Here is a 21,537-nt window from a genome sequence, read left to right as displayed (position 1 = left end):
TTGTGAAGAAAGTCAAGAGAGTGCCTTAAACCCCAGTGTTTTGTACTGAATTATCGTGAAAGTGTATTAGCCTTGTCAGTTTTCTCTCAAATGAAAACCAGCTGTATTCCACCTATTGGCGAAAATATCTCAGCCCACCACATACTGCAATCTTCAGTGGCAACCACAAAACCGCAAGAGCATTTGTGTGATCCCAGATCTAAGACAGTGTTGAAGTTACTACACAAACCAAACATTGTAAAGAGCAAAGGAGTCTGTATAAACGCGGCTCTGAAAAGGAGTCAGAGGGCAGCCAAAAGAAAAATAAAAAATAACAGATAAGGGACTTGGAGTCTAAACCAGCATGTTAGACTGGAAGAAAAGAAATGTGTAGGCATATTCTCCAGCAATGAAGCAAAAATTGCAATTAAGTAATAATTCATATACTGTAATGCTTCAAATACTCTTAAGCTGTATAAGATGTATAGCTCATTAAGGGTACGTCTACACTACATGCCTCTGTCGGCAGAGGCATGTAGATTTGTTTATTCGGCAAAGGTAAATGAAGCCGCGATTTAAATGATCGCGGCTTCATTTACATTTACATGGCTGCCACGCTGAGCCGACAAACAGCTGATCAGCTGTGTGTCGGCTCGCCGCTAGTCTGGACGTTCCCCCTGTCGACATCAAAGCCCTTTGTCGGCAGCCCCGGTAAACCTCATTCCACGAGGAATAATGGGGCTGCCGACAAAGGGCTTTGATGTCGACAGGGGGAACGTCCAGACTAGCGGCGAGCTGACAAACAGCTGATCAGCTGTTTGTCGGCTCAGCGCGGCAGCCATGTAAATGTAAATGAAGCCGCGATCATTTAAATCGCGGCTTCATTTACCTTTGCCTACAACCCTAATCTACATGCCTCTGCCGACAGAGGCATGTAGTGTAGACACAGCCTTAATGTGACTGGCCCATCATCCCAGGAGACACCATATTGGAGAGGACACCAACTGGCTTTATGTTTTAGTGAAAGCATTATATATCTCACGATCAGGTAGTGGATGAGTTATGGAATTAAAACCTAGGTTACACCCATCCAAATGAGTGAAGAACGCACAAGTTGATTGGCCAATCACACTGACCTCTTGGAGTTACACTACGACTTTGCAATGAGAGGGGATTATCTTGTCAAGTCCCTTTATTTCTGATAGGCAAAAGGTTCCACTTCTGAAGAACCACTTCTTGTTGCACACAGAGTGACATTCCAGCACCATTGAAGTCAGTGGCAAAAAATCATTGACTTCAATAGAGCCAGAATATATCTTCCATTCTTGTTACATGCACTGCTTGCTGCCTCTGTGCAACCTAGGAAACAATCCTGATTTGATTGATATACAAAGGTGTACAAAGGGCAAATCTGATGTACACATTCACAAAGGGTTCGGGGTAGAATTTGGGGTGCCTATAAAGAGTGATGCAAATGGCATAACAAGTCTAATTCTCCACTGCTCTGTGCCCTGTGCAGGTACCTGCACCAATGCCAAGCATCTGCGAAATTCTAGGGTAGCGCTGTACATGCTGTGCCCTCCCTTTGTGTTGGTGGAGATGATGGCATAAGGGGCAAGGCAATGGGAATCGGGTCCGATGACAGCGATTTGTACTGCTTAGGCATTGAGTGTTCCAGTTACACCCCAACAGAACGGGAGGCTAGGCAAGAAAGGTGACCCAAAGAAGAATGTGGTCAACTGTAGGCCCTATGCTATCTTACCTTAAAGCCTCCTGTTCATTGATTTCCCTGCTGAAACCTCCTTCCATGGTCCCACCACAAAAAGTGCCAGGCCCAACCTTAGGATTAATGGGGCCCTACACAGTACTATTAAACTAGTGTCCCAGCTATGCGCTTTGGCAGCCAGGGTTTGGTGGGGCGCTGATGTCAATTTATAGAGATGTGATTTTATCATTTTCAGCAACGCAAATTTTAAACTAAGATCCTGTCGACTAACACAGTAAATTCAGAAATTCACAGTACATATCTGGCTGTTAGATGGTTTTGTTGCCACTTGATTGGCTTTCACAGGTTCAGTGGTCTGCCAATTGGTCTGGCAGGCTTTGTCACTTTTAAGTTAACTAGGTTCTCTCTGAAGGAAGCAGAGCCACAGACCAGGGACAGGAAGAGGCAGGTGGGTGGATATTAAGACCCAGTGGTGCCCCAAATTTTCGGGTACGCCACGCAGCTGCTTAATCTGGCTCTAGCTCAGGACGGCTCTGGAAGGTATCACTCTTTTTTGCACACTCACCGACTCCCAATTCAGTGCAAGTTCTGTTATTTTATCACTCGCGGCCTTTCACTGACCAGTTCTCCCATTGCTCTTGACATCACGGCAGAAAGTTGGCTCCTATGGCTTCAAGTCATCGCTATTTAGGTAGCGTTACTGCTCCCCTTCAAACACAATCTTGCTTTACAAGGAGCAGCCTGCACTGGAAGGGATGCACAGTGTAGCACCCCACAGGAAGCCCTGGGAAAGGTGTCTTCATTGCAAGACTAACACCCCTACTGCTACCTCCCTTCAAATGGCTGCAGCAGCATCCATCCAGTTGTCAAAGTGCTCCCAGTGATTAAAAATAACCACTCCGTTCAATATCAAAAGGCATTAAAAGGTGCCTAGGTTCCTCTCTATGCAGACCCTGAAAGCCATATCCTGCTATCAGTTTATCTGCATGCTTCTCACTACCATTAACAGGAGCCCAATGCATGGAACAACTCTCCTTAGTAGCAATGAAATGGGTGCAAATTAGAAAGGCTTCCAGGGAGGAAGTGGGGGGAAGGGAGGAGAGGCCTTTTGGGCTGTAGATCCAGGGCGGATGCTCTCCCCTCTATGCATAATGAACCACTGCGCTAGAGGTTTTAAGATAGGTGTTTTGTTTTATGGAAACCACAATAATAAATAAATAAAATGTTACATCTGAACAATGGCCATGGTGAAATATGTTAGTAGAGTCTGTCCAGTTCTCAGCCTACAGCTGTGGTCTTCGTTGACAGTGCCACCACAATAAATAACCCCCTGCTTGCTAGCTCAGCTAATGAGTCAGGAAACTGAACTGCACTGCGACTAGCCCTATCGATGGTCCCTGTAGGCCACTTTTGAGGCTCTTTGGCCTAGTTGATGGAGAAGGTCAAAGGGCTCTTGTCTGTGTTATGCCTGTCTGGTAGGTAGATGATGGAGAGCTTCATTCCCCAGCCTGTCACTTCACCTGCACTAAATTCTGAGTCAGCAGGCTTCATTCACTTCTAATTTTCACCAGCAGAACTCCATTGATTTCTGTGGCCTTCTCCCCCATCTCATGTTACACTGGGGCAGCTGAGAAGTGAATCAGATCCACTCTTGTTAAAGGAGGAATCTAAACTTACAAACCTGTCACTTACCTCTCTTTGCAACATTACTGATTCTAGACCTAGACCTTTGACGTCTGTGGGCTTTGGATTTCTATGCTTCCCAAGTTCTACAGAGGAAAAAAATCCCATGGGTTCACATTATCTCCAGGGATTTTTGTTGAAATGTCACAACCTTTTGGCATTCATCTTGTGAGTTAAATGGCCAAATGTAACCCTTGAAGGAAACCAGAGAGCTCCCCCTGACTTGAGTAGATGCTGTAAATCCAAGAGCTTGCCCTACCCTTCAGTTTTTTTCTAAAGAACCACTGTGATCCATAGAGTCTTGCAAATACCAGTGAGATCCATTTGACATCTGGTGTAGGGGAAGCTGGAGCACAAGCATAGGGGAGCCCTGAGCTTCAGGGGCCAGATTCAGGCAAGCTGGTGGCTGCTTCCAGCCCCCAGGTCTTATGTTCCCCACCCCAATATACACACAGTGCTCTCACAGTGAGGTTATGTCTAAACTGCAGGCTTCTTTCAGAAGAAGTTTTTCCAGAAGAGATCTTCAGAAAAAACTTCTTCCAAAAGACAGCGTCCACACTGCGAAAGCCCATAGAAAAAGCGAGCTGCTTTTTCGACAGATAACGTCCGCCCTGAATGGATGCTCTCTCGTATGTATGCTGTGATTACTATGGGCGGAATGGCCACCAGGGCACCTGTGCTTTCTCCTCTTACTTCTTCTTGCAAAAGAACTACCTCTTCCCCATCCATACGTGCTTTTTTCTGAGAGCTCTGTTGGAAAAAGCCTTCTTCCTCATAGAAAGAGGTTTACCAATGTCAGTTCTTTCGATTTTTTTTTCAAAAGAATGCAATTGCAGTGTGGATGTAATTGAAGTTTTTTCCGAAAAATGGCCATTTTTCTGGAAAATCTCTGCAGTATAGACATACTCAGAGATAGGGTATTGGTACGAATGTGGATGCAGATGTGGATATGTATAAAAGTGAAGCACATATGGCAGGTCATATACAAGTCTCATAGACTCATAGACTTTAAGGTCAGAAGGGACCATTATGATCATCTAGTCTGACCCCCTGCACAGTGCAGGCCACAGAATCTCGCCCACCCCTCTTAGAATAATCCTCTCACCTATGTCTCAGATATTGAAGCCTTCAAATACTTTGAAGGCCCCAACATGCAGAGAGTCCTTCAGCTGTGATCTGTGCCCAATGCTACAGAGGAAGGCGAAAAACCTCCAGGGCCTCTGCCAATCTACCCTGGAGGAAAATTCCTTCCTGACCCCAAATATGGCGATCAGCTAAACCCTGAGCATGTGGGTAAGACTCACCAGTCAGACACCCAGAAAGTTCCCTATAATGAATGGTCAATTAGTTACCAAGATCATGTTATTTCATCCAACCATCCCCTTATCATAGAACTGGAAGAGACCTCAGAAGGTCGTCAAGTCCAGCCCTCCGCTCTAGGCAGGACCAATCCCATCTAAATCAACCCGGCCAGGGTTTTGTCAAGCCGAGACTTAAACACCTCTAGGGATGGAGACTCCACTACTTCCCTAGGTAACCCATTCCAATGCTTCACTACCCTCCTAGTAAAATAGTTTTTCCTAATATCCAATCTGGACCTCTCCCACCACAACTTGAGACCATTGCTCCTTGTTCTGCCATCTGTCACTACTGAGAACAGCCTCTCTCCATCCTCTTTGGAACCTCCCTTCAGGAAGTTGAAGGCTGCTATCAAGTCCCCCCTTACTCTTCGCTTCTGCAGACTAAACAGACCCAAGTCCCTCAGCCTCTCCTCGTAGGTCATATGCTCCAGACCCCTAATCATTTTGGTTGCCCTCCGCTGGACCCTTTCCAATGCGTCCGCATCCTTTTTGTAGTGGGGGGCCCAGAACTGGACACAGTACTCCAGATGTGGCCTCACCAAAGCCGAATAAAGGGGAATAATGACATCTCTGGATCTGCTGGCAATGCTCCTCTTAATGCATCCTAATATGCCATTAGCCTTCTTGGCTACAAGGGCACACTGTTGACTCATATCTAGCTTCTCATCCACTGTAACCCCCAGGTCCTTTTCTGCAGAACTACTACTTAACTGGTTGGTCCCCAGCCTGTAACTATGCTTGGGATTCTTCCGTCCCAAGTGCAGGACTCTACACTTGTCTTTGTTGAATCTCATGAGATTTCTAGTGGCCCAATCCTCCAATTTGTCTAAGTCACTCTGGACCCTATCTCTGCCCTTAAGCGTATCTACCTCTCCCCCTAGCTTAGTGTCATCTGCAAACTTGCTGAGGGTGCAATCTATCCCCTCATCCAGGTCATTAATAAAGATATTGAACAAAACTGGTCCTAGAACCGAACCTTGGGGTACTCCACTAGAAACCGACCGCCATCCTGACATCGAGCCATTGATCACTACCCGCTGGGCCCGGCCTTCTAGCCATCTTTCTATCCATCTTACCGTCCATTTATCCAATCCGCATTCCCTTAACTTGCTGGCAAGAATATTGTGGGAGACCGTATCAAAAGCCTTGCTAAAGTCAATCATTGTGGATTGGATGAGGATCTAAATTTTGATATCTATGCAGGGCGCTAGCTGCAGAAACTGCAGGTTGCTAATGGCTAGGCAGATATCCATCCGGATTTGCTATTTTTATTAATATTTATATTTATATCTTTAAAAAAAATCCCATCCAATTATGCATGTGGTTAGTCTATGCAACCATGTAGGTCTTTAAAAGTCTGTTCTTCTAGTTCCTTTCTCCCTAACTCTGAAGAATATTTGTCACACCTGCTTGTTCATGCGCCTCAAGGAAGCAATTATGTCTCCCTATGTATGTGTACAGTACCAACTGCAGTGGAGCCCTGCTCTGGATTACGGCCTCAGGGCACAACCATAATATCAGTAAAGGTAACAGCATAGATGATGGAGAGCTTCATTCCCCAGCCTGTCACTTTACCCTGCGCTAAATGCTGAGACAGCACGCTTCACTCGCTTCTAACTTTCACCAGCAGAACTCCACTGATTTGTGTGGCATTCTCCCCCATCCCCTCATGTTACACGGGGTCAGCTGAGAACTGAATCCGATCCACTCTTGTGAAGGGGAATCTAACTGACACACCTGTCACTTAACTCTCTTGGCAAACATGACTCATCCTAGACCTGTGCTGGCTTGAATCCTGGATACCCCATTGGAGTTCTTGAGAATGGGGAAAGTCGGTAGGAATTTGGCTTTCCATGTGCAGGGCAAGCTTAGAGCGGAAGGGTGGGTGAGGTAATACCTTTTTCTGGGCTTCACACATACCTGAAGAAGGGTATGTCTACACTTGCACCCTATTTCGAAATAGGGATGCAAATGTAGGCATTCGAAATAGTCAATGAAGCCGGGATTTAAATAGCCTGTGCTTCATTAGCATAATTGCATCTGGGCACTATTTCGAAATTGCGCTATTTCAAAATAAAATGCCCTGCGTAACCATGTTATTTCGAGAGAAACCCCTTTTCTTGAAATAACTGGTAAACCTCATTGTATGAGGAATAACAGTTATTTTGAGAGAAGGGTTTTCTCTCAAAATAACACGGTAACATAGGGCATTTTATTTTGAAATAGCGCCTGGACGCTTTATGCTAATGAAGCGTGGGATATTTAAATCTCGGCTTCATTTACTATTTCGAATACCTACATTTGCCGTCTTTTCAGTCCATTCCAAAACCAAACCTTTGAAATCTTGAGCGTTGCCATGAAACAGAATTGTCATCCTCCCGGCAGCCCTAAATCATGCCCTAAGCATGGGTCTGAACCAGACCATTGGAGGCAAATCCCTCAAAAGCTGGTCTGGATTTGAACTCTCCTGCCTTGGGCCCGTCTCTGCCATGATCTGTCATTGACACTATGTAGATTTATATCCTGGCACTATGCATCTTTTTGGTTTAAATTAATTAAAAAAAAATAAAAACATGTAAAAAGAGCTGGTGATTTCTGTATCTTTTTTAAAAGAAAAACAAAAAGCGATACCTTCAGCATCGAGCGATCGCAAATGTTCACTGGTTTTTGTTCATTGTCTTTTTTCCCCCTTTCTTCCAAAGCAAATCGATGAGATCTGGCGTGAAATGAGATGGATCACAGAGGCACTGCAGTATGCCAGGTACAAACAGCTAGTGGCTGGCTTGTCCATAACAAAACTTGTGGACTTGTCGGAAGAGCAGACTCAGAAGAAAATAAATTCAACATCCTCCCATCTAGATTGTCTTCCATCACCACCACCCTCACCAGACACCAGGAGTCAGAGAAGAAAAACCCTGAGTGGTAAGAGAAGGATTTTTTTCTCCCTTGGGTGAAACGGAGCAAACAATAAGGATGGCTCCTCGATCTCTCATTTACACTAGGAGCAAGTCTGTGATATTTTTTCCATGCCTGTCTAGATGGATTTATAGAGCAACATTATGATATTTTCTGCCTTCTTATCTATCCCTTTCCTTATGGTTCCTGACATTCTGTTTGCTTTTTTGATTGCAGCCGCACATTGAGCAGATGTTTTCAGAGAACAATCCACAATGACTCCCGGTTCTCTTTCTTGAGGGTTAACGGCTAATTTAGAGCCCATCATTTCCTATGTGTAGTTAAAACGATGTTTTCCAATGTACATTCCATTGCATTTATCAACATTGAATTTCATCTGCCATATTGTTGCCAAGTCACCCAATTTTGTGAGATTCCTTTGTAACTCTTCACAGTCTGCTTTGGACTTAACTAGCGTGAGTAATTTTGTATTGTCTGTAAAATTTGCCAGCATTAATTACCCCTTTTCTTTTCAGATCATTTCTGAATATGTTGAACAGCATAGGTCCCAGTAGACACCCCTAGAGGAAACCACTATCATCTCTCTCCATTCTGAAAACTGGTCATTTATTCCTACCCTTTGTTTCTGGCCTTTTCTCTAGCTACAAGTGAGAGGAATACTTTCCCACCTATCCCATTACTGCTTACTTTGATTACCAGTGGCGTAGCAAGGAGGAGGCGGGGGGGCAGTTGCCCCAGGGCACCACACTAGGCGGGCACCAATTTAGTCCCCCTCCACTCCCCCGTCATCCCGCTGCTCACCTGCTCCTCCTCTGCCCATTGCTGCGGTTGGCACCTCCTCCCTGCCTCTCCGCCCCCAGCCCAACCCTCCTCCATCTCCAGGATGCAGCTATGCAGCGCTCTTCCCTGGCTGCCGGTGGGTTAGTGCAAGCGGGAGCCCAGCTCCAAACTGGAGGAGGCGGGGGAAGATGTGGTACAAACTCCCCCCCTCCTCCCAGGGTCAGGCTCAGCCGTGCACCAGGTTCGGGGCCCTGCCAGTGCTGCCCCCGGGGGCATAATACCCTCGCTATGCCTCTGTTGCTCATGAGTCTTTGGTGATGGTCCTTGTCAAGCTTTCTGAAACTCTAAGTACACAGTAGATTGCCTTCTTTTAGCAATTCTTGGAGCTCTTGGAACCCAGCTTGGACTTCCTTTGTCTTCCAGAGTGTATATCTCTATTAGCACTAGTCTACACTTATTAATAACAATTACAATGAATATTTCAAAATAACAAGCAGAACATCCACACTACGAAGCCCATTATTTCAAAATAAGGGGCTGGTTATTTCGAAATAACAACTCCTGCTCTCCTTGGGGAATAAGCTTATTTTGAAATAGTTATTTCAGGAGCTATTAGTTCACAGTAAGTTATTTTGAAATAATTTCCTAGTGTAGACATGCCCTTAGGGCAGTGTGAAAAGTTGATATTTTGTTTGGCTGGCAGTTCTGAAAAATGAAAATAAAACAATTTTTTCAGGTCAACCCAAAAAGTTTATTTAAACAATTGTTTCGGGTTAACAAAATGTATTTGACCTAATTTTTTTTTCAGTTGTGAACATTTTTTAAAGGTTTGGGATAGTGAATAAAATAGATGGAAATTAAAAAAAAAAAAAAAAAAAAAAAGTTCTGACTGGAAAAATCAAACTGAAAAATTTCACCCTGCATTATTCCCCCAGAAATTCCCTTCTCTCAAAGCTCCATCTACCCCGTGTACCTCTGAGCCCAGTTTCTGTATTTTATTGCTCAGTGTTTTTCATGACAGGGCCTATCTGTGAAGCCTCCTTTTGCCTCAGGCTGATTTTGCCCAGTCAGTCAGCAGGCCATGTAGGAGAAACCCCCTGTGAAAGTTGCTCCATTGTTTGGCAGTTAGACCCACTCAGCCACTAATGGCTTGCAGTCCTTGATGTGCTGAAAGTGTCTGCTGCCCTCCAACATACGCCCCCTCCACCTCAGGAATCCCATGCATGAAACACATTTCAGTAGAAAGGTCAGTACGAATCACGGAGCAGACCCACATTCCTAGCCATAGAGTTTAAGTCCAGAAAGGATCACTAGATCACAGGGCCAGATTAAGGGGGGGAGGGGCTAGCCGGGCAGCTGCCCGGGGCGCCAACCTATGGGGGGTGCCTGATTGATGTGGTAAGGGGCGCCATGCGCCTGGGGGCGGGGCTGCGCATGCACCGTGTGCCTGCTGCCCGGGGCACAGTATGGCTCAGTCCAGCACTGCTAGAATACTCAGTATGACCTTCTGGGTCTCACAGAACACCAACACAACTGCATGCTAAACCCAATGGCTACGTCTACACTGGCGTGATTTTGCACAAATACTTTTAACGGAAGAGTTTTTCCATTAAAAGTATTTGCGCAAGAGATCGTCTATACTGGCATGTGCCTTTGCGCAAAAGATTTGCTTTTGTGCAAAAGCATCCGTGCCACTGTAGACGCTCTCTTGCGCAAGAAAGCTCTGATGGCCATTTTAGCCATCGGGCTTTCTTGCGCAAGAAATTGATGTTACCTGTCTACACTGGCCTCTTGCGCAAGAACACTTGCGCAAGAGGACTTATCCCTGAGCGGGAGCGTCAGAGTATTTGCGCAAGAAGCACTGATTTTGCACATTAGAACGTCAGTGTTCTTGTGCAAATACTTGTGGCCAGTGTAGACAGGCAGCATGTTTTCGCGCAAAAGCAGCTGCTTTTGCGGAAAAACTTGCCAGTCTAGACGCAGCCAGAGTGTATATGATATTCAGGGTTTACTCTAGTTTATGCTGTGCTTGTGACATAGCATGGCCTGTGGGAAAGTCAAGCATTGGCAGGTTTGGTTTCTGTTCTGCCATTTGCCGTGAGATTGCGGGCAAATCACTTTCTTGCTCTGACTCAGTTTCCCTCTTTGTAAAGTGAGGCTAATATTAACCAGCATATTAACCAGGATAATATTAACAATCACATAGGGCTTTCAAGGAGAATAATGAATATTTGTACAAAGTATGCCACATATATGCAACCGTATTATCACTAAGCATTCCGAAATTAAATTCATCCTTCTGCACAGGGCCAACACAAGACCTGTGCACACCTCTTAGGCTCTGCTTGAAAGACATAAGTGGCGCACTATCCCTGGCCTGGCCAGCACATGTGTGAATTTCATCCATGATGATTAAGTCCTCGTGAACTGCAAAATATGAAATACAAGTGGCTAAAGAATAGTGATCCCAGGATGTCTCTGATCATGTCTGAGGGTTTAATATTCCACAGAGGCATCAAAAGACACTTCAGAACATCAAGGTCAATTGTTCCATGTTCATCTTGGATCATATTTTCCTCCCATCCTTTGCTGATTCTTTTTGCTCTTTTTCTTCCATTGCTCATCTGGTTTTATAGTGATGGAGCAGCTGACTTTTTGAGCCATCGAGTCCAGTTTGGCTTAACTGTCACTTTCAGATGGCTCGGTGTCCCAAGTGATCTGCGATGGACCCTTTAAGAACACAAAATTAAGCAAATGAGTAAAATGTTATACTCACTTTCTTGGCTGCTATCGCTGCTCAGAATAGCTGGAAAATTAAATAGATGAAATAAATGGATTGCAGCATAGAAAAAAAGGAAGCAAATTAAATGACAGTGCCTGTTTCATTAATAGAATAAGGACTTTGGGGAAAAATAAATCACTGTTCTGCTGAACTGTCGTTAAGCAATGAGTTAATGACATGGTAGAAACAAAAGCTGCAGATGCGACATGGAACAACTGCCACAGTCTTTTTGGTCAGAATAATTCATTTTTATTTCTAAATGGCAGTTTCCTACTGTCAAGAAAACCAAATAAATCTGCTCCTATTAGAGTAAAAGCAAAAAAGTGCAAAGAATTTGTATGGAAACTGTGGCCTTTATAAAAGCATGTGTTCCTGACTTTGATTTAATCCATTATATATTAATGTTTTCCTTTGATTTCATGGTCTCTCTCTAGGCCAAATTCTCTTTTGAATAACATAGTGCAAATGCAGAATAATTGCTCTTGGACTAGGTGGAGATACTTAGCATTAACACCATGTCTCTAAGAGCATAATGTGACCCCTATGTGGATCTGATTCATTGTTGCCCTGCTCTGTGTATGGCTATTTACACCAACGCAAGGTGAGTTGTGGGGATTATTTTATACCCACTCTGTGCTTGCTTTGTTCTGGTGTAATTGACTCCCACAATAGAGGGCAGCAAAGAATCAGAGCTGCCGTTTACATTACTGCAGAAGTTGGCCCTGATGCTTCCATGACAAAATGGCAATGACATCCAGGCTGGAGCCAGTTTGAACTTGGATTAATAAATTCACATGTGGATTAAAATTGTCAGGTTGAGTTTTGAATAAACATTCATGCACTGGGGCAGACTTTGCTCACGTAGCTGGATCACTTTTATCCATGTCAGTTTAGCAAGGCCACATCCCGCTCTTGATTACACAGATGAAAAAATCCAAGGAAACTCCATCCAACAGAGAACAGAATTTGAGTGATAGTTTCTCAATATCCAAAAATGTTCAGTCTCCATGAAATTCAATTTGCAACTCAGAAAACAAGATTACAGGTTGGACCTCCCTGATCCGGCAAATGAGAGAATTTGCCAGACCAGAGGAGGTGTCCCCTGTCCCTGCCCCAAACCAGCTGGCCTCCTGTCTCTGGCCCCTTCTACTCTCTCTCCAGCTGAGCAGTCCATTGTGCTGTCGCTGTCCTCCCAGCCCTGAGCTGCGATAGGCAGCTGGGAGGTTCTCCAGCCTCCAGCACTGGCCCCGTGCTGCCGTGGGCGGCCAGGTTTCCCTGGCTCCACACTGCTGCAGGTGGCTGGGGTTCTCCAGCCCCCAGCTCCACGCTTCTGTGAACTGCCTGGTTCTACGGCCTGGGTCCCAGCACTGCTGTGGGGCTCTGGCCAGCCCTGCTGACCCCAGCCCTGGCCAGGCTACTGGCCCTCCTGCCATTAGACTTCCAGGATCTCTGGTCCAGGAGCATCTGTGGTCTTACCACAGAGCATCCAGTTTTCAGAGATGCTACCTGTTCTTTAAAATTCCATCCCAACCCCAATTCTTCCCCTTTGCTCATTTCCCATCATCTCATTAGTCCTTTCTTCCCTCCTCTTTCTGACTGTGACACTATCTCCCCTCTATCAATCCACCTCAAACCATCAATCCACCTCAAACCATCAATCCACCTCAAACATCTGCTCTTTGCTAGTGTCATGTCCCCATGGAAAAATTCCACAATGGAAATACACAGAGGTTGCCAGAAATGTGTCTGAGATTCATTTTGCTTCCAAGTTAAGAAAATATATTAAGTGTCTTAAACTGTTCTTTTAAGTGGAGGGTGTGTCATGTCAGTGGTTATCCTGTTTTAATGAGTCTTCTATTTTCAGATTCCCAGCCCTGCTCAGATGAAGAAGGCTGCTCCGAAGTATTTCTTCCAACTGACAGCGACTATGATTCAAGTGATGCTCTGAGCCCCAGAGAACTGGATTTGGTTTACTCATCCTCACATGACATATCCCAACAGGCAGTGGGTGGCCTGGGCGGCAGTGCCCCTGATGTCCTACAGGTCCATGATATGAAGCCTCACCTGACTTTGAAAGAAGACCCCAAAGGCGGCAGTGACTTGTATGCCGACGCTGAATACTGCACTGAGTACATGAGTAGTGTGACCGTGGGAGGGTTCATGTCCAAAAGCATGGACAAGGCTTCCAACTCCAGGCAGCCTTTGAGTTTCTTGGGGAAAAAAAAGCTAGGGAAACATCAACACTACAACTACTTCAGCCGGCACCATCGCTGGCTGAGAGTGCACAGTGAGACGCAGCCCGCTTCTCTTTCTGAGGGCGTGTACACGCAGCATCTCACACGAGCCACGGATTTATCACAGGAGTCTACCTCCAGTGAGCAAATAAGGATTCCCATCGACGGTCCTAGGAGCACTTTCTTACTTCATGCCTCGAGCCTCCCAGAAGATGGGAAAGGCAAGTACCAAGAGTCGAGGCAGAATATCCGTAGGATATATGTGGAGCCTTATCAAACCGCGGTACTCAGTGAAGAGGGCAAGCCCTGGGCTCTGAGCATGCAGTCTGTAGAACGTGGAGATTTGCACGATACCACAGAACAGGAAGTGGGCTTGGATGACCAATCAAATTCTCCCATCTCGGAAGTATTCAGTAGCACGCTTTAGGAGTTTGCACTGCAACACGCTGCGCCCAAAATGGCATCATGACCATTCTCAATTTAGGATCATATTTTCAAATTAACCTTTAAAATGCAGATCCTCAACTCGCATCTGGTTCTACTTACTTTACCAGCTGAGGATCCGGCCTTAAATGGGTATCCCCCAAAGCGCATGCCAAATCGCTTGCATCTGCAATTTTCAGGTGTAAATAATCAATGTTTACCATCTAACTTAATGCTGCATGATGGCAAATCAGGTGGTTAGGCACAGAAATGTGCTTAATTACACAAATGTCTGGGCATGCAGAATTTCAGGCACATACAATTTGCCTGCAAAATTTGGGGGAAGCTGATTAAAGTCACTTTAGAAATGTGGTCCTAAGTTCTATTACCTCCCCCTCCCCGTAAATGTTTCCACTTCCCAACAAGCCCCTTGTGTGGATTTCGCTGACATGCAAGTACAGCACTGAGTGGTTGGGTGAATGAAAATAGGTCCTGCAGCTTCTGGTCTTACGTGCCCCTTTATTTCTATCACACAAAAAATTAGTGCCAACTCTAAACATTGGCATGGCCTGGTACAATTGCTAGCCTTGCACGCTTAGCTTCATAGGCTTTGATTTAAAGGAATGTAAATACCAACTTATTCTCCAGCTTTAGATGAGAGAGAATCCTTCTAGATCAAGAGGAGAGGGTATTAGGTGGTTTGCGGTAGCTGGTCTGACTAGTGAATGAATAATGCATAGTCACAGGGCTTTGGCTGGTCCTTTGCATGGGAATGAATTTCATCTGGTTACAGGGAATCTCAGACTGTCACTGGAGGTGGATCTAAGCCATAAAATTCAGGTTCAGGCTTTTTTTTTTTTTTCCAAATACTCCCTCCAAATTTCAAGGTTGTTTGGATCAATGGTTTCAGGTTTAGACCATTGTAGTAATTCTGAATTGGATAGATTTAGATTAGGGAAAAAAGGGCAGGGGCAGGGGAGCAGTTGAATCAGGGATTTTGGTTCAGGCTCATCTTCGATGACTATGTAAGTATCAGTATCATACTATGTAAGTATCAGTATCAAAAGAACAAATATAATCTTGAAATGCCCCAGTTTCTTAAAAACAGTGAGTAGTCCTATGGCACCTTAAAGACTAACAAAATATATAGAGAAGAAATATATGTAAAATGTGTATATATATATATATATATATATATATAATATGAAGAAATGGGTTTTGCCCACAAAAGCTCATGATACTATCTATATCTATATGTATTTGTTAGTCTCTCAGGGTGTGTCTAGACTACAGGGTTTTTTCAAAAAAACTTTCCCTGCATCAAGACTGCTGCTGCTTTCTTTCAAAAGTAAATCAAAAGAACACAGCAGTTTTTTCGACCACAGAAAACCCCGGCTTGCTTTTTCGAAAGTACTGGTTGTAATCTAGATGCTGTTTTTCGAAAGAGGCTTTTTCGGAAGTATCTTTCAAAAAAGCCTCTTTTGAAAGAGGCTTGCAGTCTAGACATAGCCTAAGGTGTCATAGACGTTCTCGCTGTATTTAAAGTTACAGACTAACTTGGCTACCCCCAGACATATTTTTTTAAGGATACTTCGAAATCCACAATAGATTTTGTCACGAGAATAAGACCCACCGTCCTCTCATCCTCCAGAAGACATTCTAGACAACTAAGTCCATATTAATCAGAGTCATGACACTAAGGTCATATTACTACATACATCTTTAGGACTTGGAGAAATTAATTACAAGTGAGGGATACTTCCCTTCACCCCTGCTTTCCCACCCCTGCTGTTGCGACAGCCTTTGACTTCTATTCTTTCTTATACAGTTCTTGAAGTTTAATCTTATAGGCCACCTTTCTTCAGGTTAAATGTCTTCACTTCATGTATGCCCAGCCATCTCCTTTTCAGTATGTGAAATTCCACATGGGTACGTTCTAAGGCCGAAGAGGCTTGAATTCAATGTGAAGATAAGGATTTGCCCCATGAGCTGTGGACCATATGAAAATAGCACATTGCTAACCCCAGAGCTTTTAAAATCCTCCTAATGCTTAGCACCAAGCCATAAATTCAGACATGGACGGTATTTACCATTGTCTTTGCTCTGATAGAAGGGACCACTGTTTCTCCGAGGGTTTTATTATGAGTGGGAATTATATATGTAACATCTAATGCATCACACATCAGAATATGATACAAGACTCGTATTGAGGATTGGGAAGACTCCCTCCGAGTTCAATGGTTTTGGATAAGACCCACCTGGAAAGTGTTAGTGAGGAGAAGGGTGTGAGGAGTCCAGGTGCCACACTGCTGTGGGGAGTATATGGAAGATTGCAGGTTTTATCCTATATGAGAAGGGAAATCCTGATGCAACTCAGAAACGGTCCAGAGAACCAAAAATTGGCACTGTGCTACTGACAGTAAAGTCAGTACCAGCTTGTCACGTTGCCACACAACCATTGGCACAACACCCCTATTAAGAGAGACTAGGACAGTCTGGTGCTTGAGCCCTGCAGGCAAAACATGCAACCATGCAAAATATAGTGCCTGGCCCAATGGGGCCCTGACCTGTTTGGGTTCTTGGTGCTATTGCCCCATGAGGCGTTTCATAGTAATAAGATTCTATCCCCAAAGCATTTTGCAGACCGTGATAGGGAAAAAAGAAATGTTACGTGGGCTTCTCTAGAGAATTGTTTTCCTAAATTGAAAACCATCTCCCCTTGCTCTGGTTCTCCAAAGCTATGGCAGTCTCCAGATTGACAGTAGCAAAGTCCACATTAGAAAGAACAGGACACACACTTGCCAGACATGTAGTTGGAGTACCTGCCCTACTCATCACCATCCCAGGCCATCAAATGAATCCCTGAATGTTAATGAGTGCCCAGTGCAAAACCCAGAAGGGGAAATGTGCCTTTCCATATTAGAGACCAAAATACAGTTATAATAATTTACACTTTTCATGGCAGTATTGTCCAAATTCATTCACAAGCAATTATGATTGGGGGGAGGGATAGCTCAATGGTTTGAGCATTGGCCTACTAAACCCAGGGTTGTGAGTTCAATCCTTGTAGAGACAATTTGGGGCAAATATTTGTCAGGGATGGTACTTGGTCCTGCCGTGAAGGCAGGGGACTGGACTCAATGACCTTTCAAGGTCCCTTCCAGCTCTAAGAGAGAGGCAATCTCCATTAGTTAATTAAAAGAAACTCCTGGGAAGTGGGCAAATCTTAAATTCACTTCATATTTAGGTAAACCAAGGCCCAGGGGGATAAGTGTCTTTTCACAGGCCATATAATGATAATAGAACCCAGAATAAAGTCTTAAAATCAAGAATAAAACCTAATGAAAAATCCCAGTCCTTTTGTTCCACCCAACACACCCTACAAAACTCAGTTTCCCCTCTAAAAATCTTGCATAGCTATATATAAAAGGCCACGATTCAATGCAGTCGAATTTCACTAGTCACATCTTCCTCTGATGTAAAGGAGCATAGCTCCATTTAAATCACAAGGCCTGTGCCTACTTCCAGAGCTGAAGACCTGGCCTTAAATGGGCATTCCAGATTCTCATGCATCCGGATAGATATCTGAATTGTTGCGCTAAAAACAGGAAGACGATATTCATTCTGGTTTGTCCGTGAAGGAGTGTATTTTCACCTGGGCTGAGTCAAACTCTTCCTGTTTGCAAACCTAATTTCTGCCTGTAACTTGTGCACCCACAAAATAAGTGCGGGCCAAAGTCTTCATGGATATTTGTCCAACTTCCTGACTTGTGCTGGGAATTAGGTAGTGACATGTATAGGTAGGAAGATATTGCATCGGCAAGAAAGTGGCTTGCACACTGATGAGTTGGCTCAAAAGACCTATGGCTAAGTGTCTCTCTCTCTCTCCTGTGCTTGCATGTTTGTTCTGTGAATTAGCCTCTACACACTAATTAACTGTTGGATTTGCCATGCAGCAAGGGCGCAGGCACAGAAAGCTATAAATTATTACTTCATTGCTGTAGTGTAAATATTTTAAAATGGAGCCAGTGAAGGGGGGAGGTGGGAATGGAATATTTTATCCTGAACGTTTATGTTTGGAGCATTTAAAGAGCAATGTTTTGGAAAGAGATGGTGCATCTTTACGTTCAGTGGGTTATAAAGAAATGCATTAAGTTGCTGGTCAACTCTTTTAAGATGTTTAAACACATGGCTCATGACTGTTATGTAAAATCTCAATGCAGCCTTACAAACAACAAGGGTGTAGTGTATTTGAAAATATGCTGTACCGTCTGGAAACTTATTCTGAGTTTTTGATTCAGAGTTTCGCTGAGGTGTTGAACTTTGCCATCAGCAAAAAGTATTTTTAGAAAAGGGCCTTGAATTTTCATACAACGCTGATTTCATCAAGTTTTGGTCTCCGTTTTTTCCACTACAGCAGCTCGTAAGTAGTAAGAATACTCCTGTATCTCTCTCTGTTATGTATCTATTTTTCTCTTCTGCTTCCACTGAGGAGAATTAACCAGGCTAAATCCTGCCCTTGTTGACACACAGAGGAGAAGCTGAGTGCAGGCCCATGACTTCCTCTGCAAAAAGTTGGAGCAAGGTTCCCCGATGCTTGTGATCCAGGAAACGTACATGCTTTGCATCTGTGCAGAAACAAAAGGCAGCCAAGCCTGGTGCCAGCTAGTGGTTGCAATGATGATGGGAGTCTTTCCATTGACTTTAATGGGCTTTAGATAAGGCCCTACCACGTAGCCAAAAGCTAGTTATATCTCTTGCTAACCCACAGATCACGACTCTCGAAACTGATGTACACGAGCCCCTATGTTAACTAGCTGTGTCTTCTAGCACACACTATTTCTTGGGTGAAAGAAGAGTCCACCTATAACCTTTTTGCCCTGCCTTTATGCATCACTGCCACTGGGGTAAGATTTTGCCTTCACGTTGGTTATCTTAGGACAAGACAGTATAGGGTTATTTGTTTTTTCTTGACTGCAGAAAATCTCCTATTTTGCTCAGAAGAATAAGGAATGTTATTTTTGTTTTCTTTGGTCATCACTGCCCTGTGTTCTTATTATTCATTAATTTTGGGAGTACCAAAAGCTAATTTGTAATTTCTCTGGAATTAAAAGGTTGTGATTGATTTATGGCTATTCTTCCTTCACACTGTGGATTACGGTCATTGAACCAGCAGCCCAGTGGCAATTCTTTATTTTTTTATTTTTTGCTAAAGGGCATGGACTTTTTGTATTGCATTTTGATTGATGTAGAAGTTTGTTTGGGCCCTTATGTGGTCCTTATGCCTAATTCTCCTCTGTTTTGACACCCAGTGTAAATCAAATGTAGTCCCATTGAAGCTGGCCAGGCCCTCAATGGGTGTAAATGAGCATCGCTCCATTGCTGATTTACACCAGCAAAGGATCTGGCACTCCATGAAGTCAGTGGAGATATACCTGTGTAAAGCTAGTACAAGTCAGAGGAGAACGAGGGCACTTATCTCAGGCAAAATCCTTCTTGAAGTCAATAGGTATTTTGTTAGGCTAGAGGAAAGGATTCAGCCCTCAGTGCTGCATTGTGACAGGGGCAACTATTTCTCAACTAAACACCATATTTAAAAAAAGAGACAGGAACAACTTTTTCTCCCAAGTTACACATATGCATCCCGCAGTTAAATGCAATGGGAGTTGCATGGGCTTGCCCCTGGGAAGAATTTGGTCCCAGTTTTTGTAATTGTAAAAAAATTAAAGGCTGCTTTTTTTTCCCCAAGAGAAAAGGTAATTTAAGTGAAATGAGCAAGGCAGTGTTTAATTGCTTCCTGCCTTGTTTGTACATAGCAATTTGGCTGTTTATTGGTTGTCTTTGTTCAGATTTTTATTGTAACCCGTTGCTATATTTGCAACCGAGTGTATGTTAAAGTTTAAACTTTGGTATAGTATAATGCACAATTTTGTGTGCTTTAAATCTTTGTAAATAGACAGATGCACAATAGATGCTCTGTTAAGTGTGATCAAGGGACCTTACACTACACTATTTTCATGCATATGTATCTATAAACTGAAAATATCAAAATGTATATTGAGGATGGCCATGAGCCAAGAATAAAGGAGTGTGTTTTGACTCATGCTTCTTGAATAATTACTGGAAGAGGCATGTACATTAAGTAAAATAGAAAATGAACATAATTTTTGAGACTACAGGTATTTTTGATAACTTCAAATGTGTTAAATACTATTTTAGAAAAAATAATTGGTCGGAAAAGAAATATTAGATCTATTCGAGTGAATCATAGTCCTCAAAATGTATTTCACCTGGAATATTATTTTTGTCTGATCAGACATCATGAAAACCTTTTTTTTTTTTTAGTTTTAGTAGGCAAGTGCTGTTGCATTCTTGCAACTCACATAGGCTGTTTTCAATTACATTTCTAACGCCTTTACTCTTCCTTCATTTTTAAAAAGATATTACCATATATACGTGTGTATAATCCTAAATACCATATATACTTGTGTATAATCTTCCAATATATTCGAACCTCTTTAATCTGGCAACCTTGGGATATAAACTATGCAAGATTATGGAATTTTTCCAGACCATGGGTGCTCTCCATAATGAAGGGTAAACAAAGTCTATTACTAAAGCTTTTGTTTGTATACACTATTATAGAGGGAAGTACATGTAAAACATGTCATAAGATAAATCTTTAATGTACCATATTTAAACTATTATTGGGGGTGAAGATACAGGGCCTGGAAGCTAGGGTGCAGGAGCATGCCAGGGGGTGGGCCATGTGAGGGTCTGGACAGGGTGTTTCCTATTCACAGACACCCAGATTAAGGACGTTCCAGTATATCATCCGAACTTTTTTCCCATATCTCTATACTCAGGCATCTAAGCAGAAATGGTCTCATTTTCAGAGTTCCTTAGGTTCGAGGGAACAGCTCCCACTGAAGTGAAATGAAACTGCAAATGCGCTATCACTTTGAAAATCAAGTCACTTACATGTATGTGCCCAATATGAGCTTATGAGACTCACTTTGGAAACCTAGATTTGAAAATTGTCCTTTCAGTCTGTTTATAGCCAGGGATGGAATTGCAGCAGCTGAAATCTGGGCACTGTGGCTGCCGGACAATGAACCATATAAGAACTGGGCTGGCGGGCAGACAGTCTGTTCAGGAATCATTGTATCCCAGGCCACACTGATGGCCTTGTTGTTGTACAGTTGTGCATGTGCATGTCAGAATGAATCTCTCAATGGAGTTCCAGCACCAATCTGTGCATTTAAAAGCATGTTGTGAAAAGACAATAGGACCAGTATTGTGGGTGTCTAATATAATCCAGTTGTGGTCAAGAGAGAGGGTAGATGTTGCCTACCTAGGAAACTATAATAGAGGAGCACGCTCTTCTCTTGTAACTCCACTTCTCCTCCTCGTCAGTGTCCCCTCGGACACAGGAAAGCGCTGTAACAGTAGTATCATGATACTGAAGGGGATTAAGATTGGGCCTGCAGCATTTAAGCAGGAACAGGAAAACAGTGTCCTTTTTAGTAATGAAATACAATGGGGTTGATGTCTACAGTGGTGCTTGTTTATGTCAGCCTTGTTTCTGCAATGGAGGGGTAAGCATATTGATTGTAGGAACTCGTATGGGCCCTTACAATTTTTCATGTACTG

The 21,537-nt window shown here is 43.6% G+C and overlaps 1 protein-coding gene across 2 annotated transcripts in view; it reads left to right on the top strand.

The window, feature by feature from the left end:
* The window catches only part of ANKFN1 (ankyrin repeat and fibronectin type III domain containing 1), a 364,510-nt gene extending 349,658 nt beyond the window's left edge, over positions 1 to 14,852 (top strand). For both annotated transcript variants that reach the window (XM_075903834.2, XM_075903832.2), the window contains 2 exons: positions 7,452 to 7,671; positions 13,092 to 14,852. In XM_075903834.2, coding sequence (XP_075759949.2) covers positions 7,452 to 7,671; positions 13,092 to 13,888 — 1,017 coding nt within the window. In that variant the 3' untranslated portion in view covers positions 13,889 to 14,852. The remainder of the gene's footprint in view (positions 1 to 7,451; positions 7,672 to 13,091) is intronic.
* Positions 14,853 to 21,537: the final 6,685 nt, after the last annotated feature.

This window comes from Pelodiscus sinensis, chromosome 20 (assembly GCF_052426305.1).
Source record: "Pelodiscus sinensis isolate ZL-2025 chromosome 20, ASM5242630v1, whole genome shotgun sequence".
Classification (NCBI taxonomy): Eukaryota; Metazoa; Chordata; order Testudines; family Trionychidae; genus Pelodiscus; species Pelodiscus sinensis.
This window is presented reverse-complemented; position numbering and strand designations above follow the sequence as displayed.